The sequence below is a fragment of the Lycium ferocissimum genome, chromosome 5, assembly GCF_029784015.1.
Source record: "Lycium ferocissimum isolate CSIRO_LF1 chromosome 5, AGI_CSIRO_Lferr_CH_V1, whole genome shotgun sequence".
NCBI lineage: Eukaryota > Viridiplantae > Streptophyta > Magnoliopsida > Solanales > Solanaceae > Lycium > Lycium ferocissimum.
Window position 1 is genome coordinate 28,953,046 of NC_081346.1, and position 7,884 is coordinate 28,960,929.

Sequence of the window (7,884 nt, forward strand, 5' to 3'; positions counted from 1 at the left end):
CAAATGGCTGCCGAGATGGGTTTAAAGGATCAAGGACGGCAAGTTATTATTGTAGAATATCATTTGATAAAACAAGAGATATGATAGTACTGAGTCTACTGACTAACCAAAAGGGAATTTTAAATGAGGTAAAACAATAGTTTTGCTCTCCAAGTCCATAACTTTAAGACTATGGTCGCACAAGGTCTCAAAGAATGCAGCGATATGGTTAAGTATCCCTTTATAAAACTCTAAAAGTAAACAAAAGAAGCTCTAGCTTAAAAGGTTTATCTTGATTAAAAGTTCTTCTGTGGACTTTCTCAGAGGCGGATGGAGCATTATAACTTGGGTTCAATTGAACCCCAAACTTTCGATGCGAGGCATAAATTTATGTGTAAGAATTTACTAAAATTACAATAAATAGTAGATATGAACCCATAACTTTAAAAATATAATGGTTTAGTGCTAAAAATTTAAGATGTTGAACCCCTAGAATTTAAATCCTCGATCCGCCTTTGGACTTTCTGTTTTCCTATATATGAAACTCAAGCAATATGATACCTGTTCGTGTTGGAGTGGTGCCCAATCCTGGTGCCCCTCTCTGCCGCACACTGATTTGGCTTTCCAACACATTTCTGTATAATTGAAATATCAATCAGAAGAAGTTGCAGTCAACAGTTAAAAGAATCTAGCATCTTTCTATACTTCATACCCGAAATTTAATCTGCAAACAATTTGGAGCATTCTCCTTTGACTCCTATACAACAAAAGTGGTTATTAGAAGTAATTCGTCTGCATAATATAAAAAAAGTCCCTTTTAAGAGTCCATAGCTCACCTTTGCTGAGGGGTTCTTTTTTGTCTTAGCCACTTCACTTGTTTCCTTTTCAGATCTGAGGGATAACTACAATTAAAAAGGAAACAAGATTAGAATTTTTTGGCTGAGACAGGAGTAAGTTGCTAAAAAATATATAAAAGTCTGATACATTAAGTCTACTGCTTAACTGGTAGTATACACCAACAGAGGAATTCGATATGACATGCATAATCATTTCGAAACATGTACCTTATTGAGCAGTTCAATTGGCGGATGCACTGAAAGTTTCTGATCAAATATGGATTTGGATTCCTGTGATATAAGGATACATGAACATTTAATAACAAAAAGAAGGAAAAGAACCAAAGAGGATAAGACACGTTCAATGGAGCAAAAACATACAATGAAATCATGTGTTACCATTGAGTTTGTACTTTCTTGTCCAACGTCGTCACCTATGACATGATCTTCCCTACTTGGAAATATCTGTATGAAGACATGTTCTTTAAACATATACCTTGTAGTCAAAAGTCAAAAAGACCAATATAGGCAAAAAATAAGCCAGGTAATGCGCTACCTTGTTACATTTATGAGATCTTGATTTGAGCGATGTTACAGATTTTCCCTGCTTCACAGCATTTTGAGTGTTTGGTCTGAGAAACAACCCAAAACAGTATAAGCACAAGCTGGACTTGCTATACAAGGAGCGACACTTTGTGGTGCTTTAGGTTGAATTTTATATGGTGAACCAAAAAGGTGATGTTAACTTTATTCATGCTAAGATTCTGCATGCTTCTTCACCAAGAGCAATTAACTGTATTTTGAATGTCTCATGAGATCTCTGAAAATAGTTGAGCTGTTTTAAGCAAAACTAAGAACGTCACAGTTTTGATTTTGTTCTTTCACATATAGTTATTCCATTGGTGAAGTAAAGAAGCCCATCCAACCTTTTGAAGTCCACTAAAGTGTTTTGTGCGGCGCAATTGGCATTTGGAAAGTTTGATAACTGCTGTAACCAATGAAACAAAAGAAATTAACTTTCATCAACTGAAAGCATAGAACTAATGTTGCAGAATATGTGCAAATGTTGCAATGATGATTTAGTCATAAACTTTAAGTGCATCAGTTAAGTGCAAGAAAACTTAGAGCATAAAAGACCAAACACAAATAAACATCTAGCTTCATCAATTAGTTGCTTGTCCTTAAAATACTTCCTTACAGCCTCATATAGGAATAATGCTGCAAGCCCGGATATGATTGCCAAATGATTATGGAGTCAAATCATTAATGGCATTTGATAATTCCTTGTCAAAATTAGCTACACTTTATTAGAGTTAGTGCAAAGTAGTTCATAAGGACTCAGTTGTTTACAGCATTGAAGGGTGTAGCCTAGCAGTTTGAAATTGGGAGTAAGACCATGAGAGACCAAGGTTCGAATCTTAATATAGGCAAAAAAATTAAATGACTTCTTCTCATCTACATCAATAATGATGGGAGGATGCAGGTAAGGTAAGTAGTGGAGTGATTGAGGTGCATGCAAATTAGCCAAGACACCAACGTTAGTAAGAAGAGACAAGGCCTCAGTCTACTCCCCAAAGCCAAAAGGCCACAATGGTCAACAGACAATGAAAGACTCCTATAATTTGCACCAATTCATTCTCCCTCACCAATTAGAGAATCGAAACACAAACAACATTAATATGTGCACCAGTAACTTCTCTAAAATTCTTTCTATGATAGGAGAAAATGTAGAAACACCCAAACTAACAGTATCCTATGTAAGGTGAAGGTTGAGCAGCACTCCATCCATCTCAAAAACCTAAAGAACACGCTAAGTAGACCGAGATTGGGAAGGAATGCACGTGTTTTGTTTTCCAAGGTAAGCAGTAAGCTTAATTGATTAAACATCAATGTGGAAATAGGAGCAGTGGAAAAGCCATGATTAATTACATGAAACTCAGGCCATGGTGCTCTACTATTTCTGAGAGGAGGTAATGTAGCAGCCTTGAGGATCTGCAGAAAGCACAAATAGATACGGCTCAGATGAAATATTATGTGGAGAAGAAGTCATCACTATTGAAATGTTTTCACAGGAGAGCACTACTCGGAATACCAACATTTCTGTTCAAGGGCTGTGCTTTAAGCATTTGGGTTTTGGCTTTTGTGATTTCACTTGACTTTGAGTCCTTGTTGTACCTGAAACTTTTAATCAGGAAAACCCCAAAGCTGATTACCAACTGGTACTGGTAGCAGCTTTATACCAAGATGCAAGACTAAGAGAACCAAACAATTTACTTAAAAGCGTACATTCGCCTTTGTGCCCTCTGCAGAGTTTCTAGTTCAGGTTCTCTTGGAACAGTAACTTTAGATTTGGGATGTGCCGAGTTATAGATGGATGAGGTATCCTGCCAAAACAGAATAAAATCTCTCAAGCTGAAAAAATGATGCTTAAAAAGTTCCCAAACAGGATCTGTAATATGAAACCACAATTAAGAAGCCTTCAGATAGTACCTTTTTGGATATCTTGTGAGATAGTAGACGTTGATGCTTCAAGTGAGCAATCTGGTTTGCAAGATAAACTGAGGAATTAAGAAAATTTCTAGCAGTTTACAGATTTTAGGAATGGGAAATATTTTCTTAACATATCCTATAGATAGAAAACTAACTTGAACAGGTTAATTCTGTACACAATTAAATCTGACGCCACTAAAACGGGAAGATGAAAATCATGCCAATTCTTTTGTTGTTTATCTTGAATAGTAAATGCTACTCCAAATGTCTTACTAACTAATTGCTAATTTTTCTCAGCATAAACCTGCTTTGTGCAATCACTGAAGTAATTTCAACAGGCTAGTACCTATTGCCAAAAAAGGATACTATTTGCACACCTAACTTGTAGCTTAGTTCATAGCTTTCCATAACCACAACTAGTCCAAATTAACCACTTTCCTAAATGTCTTAAGTTCCAAAAGATCAAACAGCAAATTCCTTTGGCAAATAGCATTAGTGTCATAGAGAAGACACTGTCTCAAGATCTAGGAAGAAAGTACAAATAAGTCATTCAATTTAAACTTGGCATAGATCATAAGAGAAAAAAATCCAAGGAAGGAGTAAGATGGATGAAACATTATACTGAAAGAGGACAGAGAAGTGAGGGTGTATGCTGTCTAAGGATACATGTGTGAAACACAAAGTTAGAAGCCAACCAGAGGGTAACAAAATAATACTATCACCAAACAGTAATTGAATAACTTCATGCACCTTAAGTAGATAACCAATCTCTAGCTTTTGCCTTTTGGTAGCAATATTTTCGAATGCCAAAGAATTCTGTGAGCTTGTCACATCAGTCTTGTCAGATGTTTTCTGCGACCTAGCAATTAAAGAATGAGAAAATGAAAGCAAAAATTAAGAATTACTTAAACTGGTTTGAGAAGTCAAGAGAGCTAACAAGGTGAATGCCATGAACTGCAGAAACATATACAAGCCTGAACTGCAGCTTTTAAGTAACATTGTCACTGACATTATAGATTCTAAGAATTTCTGGCGTGAGGGAGAAAAAGAAACTAAAATTTTCACTTAGATTTCATCTTATAGTAATTCAAAAGTATAACCTTCAAAGAAGATAGAATATATCTTTTACATACTTCTGTTTAGCCAAATGACTAGCCGTGGGCTTCATTAAAGTTGAACCTCTTGCATTTGAAGATCTTGGCTCTGGCTTTGTCTTAGAAATTTCATAAGTAGTTTGACCTTTAGATATTGTTCCTGAGCGGGGACAAGGAAACCAGTAAAACACTGTTGAAATTATTTTGTCAGAACTTTTGCTAGTTAACCATGTGCATATAGGAGCTACTATAATTACTGTTTAATCTACTATCAACCGAGTACTGAAACTAAACCTAATAAAATCACTTAGCTAGTTATTATAACTGCAAAAACATAAAGAGAAAAGAACGGACAAGCCACAATTACAATAAGATAATAATTCAATTAACCATGCAACTACTAGCACTAGCAGTGCCCAAAGACTGATCTAGAATGTGCATGTTTCTCAGTAATTATTTCTTCTGCAAGTTAGGTCAAAGTAAGTCGAACAGATTCAGGAACAGGATTAATTTAATTAAGTACCTCTGTGGAGTTTAGAGGATAACCGAAATCAGAATATCAAGTTTTAGCTCAAATCTCGCATTGCTACAGTGCACAAATAAGTTAACTTAAAAAAAAAAACTATGAAAAAGAACAGATTACTACAATTTAAGCGCACAGACACCGAAAAGGCAAACTTTGAGTTAAAGTCAACACATGATTCGATGAAGATGTGTCAGTATAACAGAGCTTCTCTTGTAATACTTGCACATAGATCCATTAGATGAATGTTCTGATGTGAGTTAAAAAATGAGACTACTCTGAAGTTTTGCAACCTAGAACTGCTAAGGTGAATGAGATAGTGCCGACATATATACCTTTAGTTTTCAATTTGGAGGGCGAAACTTCAGAACCAACAGGAACGTATGAGTTGTTGCCTTTTGATTTTGCCGTTTTCCCATCTTGTAACCTTGAGCAACCATTTGAGTTTCCTGCTGTAATCTCTTTCCCCAGGTTTAACTTTATAATGAGAGCTAAGAAGTTTCCAAATAAACAGGAAAAATCAAAAAAGAAAGAGTGAGTAAACCATAAACCAACCACAAGAGAAAAATCTCCACTAAGCGGATCAAAAAAATAATAGCTGTCACAAAGATCAACTTATGACACAATATTGTTAATAAAAATCCTTTCATTCACAAAATATACGAGAGAGGACAAGGACGAGGAACAAAAGGAAGAGGAACTAGAAATTGAAACCAAAACTTTGTGCTTGCAACATAGGCATTCTATTACTCTCTATTTCCCAAAATTTATGTGGCATAGATGGAATTTCGAGATTCAAACTTCTAAACCTTGACCGTAAATTGGGACATAGAAGGTTTAAGTTTTTTGAAATAGAATTTATATATTTGGAAACTACGTAAAAAATACTATAAATCAATAATTAACAACTTAAAATATTGAAAACGCATATAAAGAAATTCCGGTCAAAGAAAAACTTGGTGGAGTCTCGGAATTCCAACTGTGCTGCATAAATTGGAACTATAAACGATCCATATTATTTCTTCACTGAATCAGAAAAATTAATGTACATTCCACCAGCATTCTAAGATAAACTACCTAAAAGTATGATTTCAAGGACAACAAGCATCTAATCCAGCAGAACAACAGACAAGCTTTCTACTGGCTAAACGAAACAGACATTAACTCAAATTTGAATCAAATGATGGTGTTTCTCAAATTGAAACAAAATCAGCAAATTAATATCACTAGTTTATCTTCCAACTGTTGGAGTAGTTTGTACCTTTTTCTGGGAAACAGGACTATTGATTTTCGTTTTAATTTAAATTTCAAACTTTAACTAAGAGTCTGTCCTTGTTGAATTATAAATTCAAGTTATCCCTGCACATTTTGGCACCTGAAGAAACTTGTTTGTATCCCATGTGAATTTATTTACGGTTAGTTAAACAGTGATGCAAATTGTTTAATGTATGACTTACGAGAAGGCGGATAATTGCCAGAGGTTTGAAACCAGCGCTGGGCATCTTCAGCCTCGGAAGTTGACTCCGCTCGGCAGAAATCATAAAACCGAGCAGCGTCAAACTCATATTCCCAGTCTATTTCCATACATTCTACAATGAATTCCTCGTCCATTCTGTTTCTATAAACAATAAAACGTATTCGATAAAGTTATTACCGAACGAGAAATTGAGAGGAAATCATTGATATGGAATGTGTTGGTTCACATGGTCCTTGACACAATGGACGTGGCGAGGGTGAAAGCTTTTATTGCCAAATGATGATTTCAAAGGCGAAATTTTCTCGTTATGGTTTGTTTATATTTGCGGTGATCCTTTTATACTCCTACTACTATGTCGCGACGTGAGCAGGCTTTGGAGTTTTGGGCTATCACCCGTATTTCAAATTTTGCTGGTCCTCTTTTGGGAATGTAATAGCACAACTTCCTCTCGATTCAAACTGCATCAACTTTGACTAATATTTTAAAATATATTTTTTCACCAAATTGTTATTAATTTTTAAATATATAATTTTTAATGTTAAAATGTTGAGTTAATTTAATCTAATTTAACTTTAAAGTTTAGTCAAATTGATCAAAAAAGTAAGACATAAATCATAAATTTTTTTAGTGGTATTACAAAAATGCCCACATTATTTATCGCATAACGACATTTTGGAATTATCACTACTTCATTTTCTTTTCATTTTCCTTTTTTCTTTTCTCTTTCTTTTTTGTTTGCCATAATTTCTCACATTGCAATATCAAGAGTTTGATTCATCTTCAAACTTGCAATTTCACTTTTATTTTAATTTTAGATTCTTACATGGATCGAAAAATAATTGCAATTGGAAATATTACACTTAAGGGCACAATACCTTGTAACATAAGGGAAAAACATGACTCTTACAACCATAAATACTTCTTCCCATGGAATGTATACATCAAATTAAATATGGTAAGTCAAAAATTAAAGTAAGAATACATACAAATTAACTATGATTAAATGTGTATATAAAAGACACATATTATGTGTTCATTGATTTAGTGTAAATACTTGACATGCACAAACAAAACCAGTCGTATCACCAACTAGCATTATGAACTCATATATAAAGGTGACTTATTCAACAATCTGTATAGAACTAGTACATACGACATGAAAAATGGCACTCAGTTGGTTTTCAAACTTACTTTGATCCCATTATCTAGAGAGTTGAGATACAGACAGAAGAAGTGCCATTTGGCACGATCAAAGCAACACCCTATAAAAGATAATGGAGATATATAAAAGACAAATAAGGAGTGAAACAAAATGTCAGAAGACGGTTTCCCAATAGTTGTCTTTGGGATAGAGTCAAAACTTGAAAACTGGCATACAACAACCTTCCAAGATTATTCAAATTTTAGAGTCACGTTAAAAAGTCAAGTGTGATCATTTTTGTACTTCAGCAAATACAGTATACAATGACTGTAAGCAAGCAAATC

General features: G+C 34.5%; 1 protein-coding gene across 4 annotated transcripts; it reads right to left on the reverse strand.

Moving 5' to 3' along the window:
* Nucleotides 1-6: 6 nt before the first annotated feature.
* On the reverse strand, nt 7-6,543 carry LOC132058341 (protein TPX2-like). 4 transcript variants are annotated; one of them, XM_059450880.1, is made up of 15 exons: nt 6,380-6,543; nt 5,258-5,413; nt 4,439-4,559; nt 4,056-4,164; nt 3,306-3,356; nt 3,102-3,199; nt 2,912-2,990; nt 2,745-2,807; nt 1,742-1,803; nt 1,372-1,447; nt 1,197-1,280; nt 1,044-1,106; nt 816-881; nt 692-736; nt 7-614 (listed from the first exon to the last, which is right to left on the reverse strand). In XM_059450880.1, the coding sequence occupies exons 1-15, from the start codon at nt 6,531-6,533 to the stop codon at nt 525-527; spliced, it is 1,317 nt and encodes a 438-aa protein (XP_059306863.1). In that variant the 5' UTR covers nt 6,534-6,543; the 3' UTR covers nt 7-524. The 4 variants fall into 4 exon arrangements, with proteins under 4 accessions (XP_059306863.1, XP_059306862.1, XP_059306861.1 ...); XM_059450879.1 differs by having other exon boundaries at nt 1,742-1,800; nt 2,912-2,996; XM_059450878.1 differs by having other exon boundaries at nt 2,912-2,996.
* Nucleotides 6,544-7,884: the final 1,341 nt, after the last annotated feature.

Bases quoted from the DNA above. Each gene is read 5' to 3' on its own strand.
- LOC132058341 (XM_059450878.1), bottom strand. From the start codon at position 6,533: ATGGACGAGGAATTCATTGTAGAATGTATGGAAATAGACTGGGAATAT. The intron at 1,107-1,196 runs GTATGTTTTTGC...CTTATATCACAG, and splicing joins TGGTAACACATGATTTCATT to GAATCCAAATCCATATTTGA. The intron at 737-815 runs GTGAGCTATGGA...TTTGTTGTATAG, and splicing joins AAAAGAACCCCTCAGCAAAG to GAGTCAAAGGAGAATGCTCC.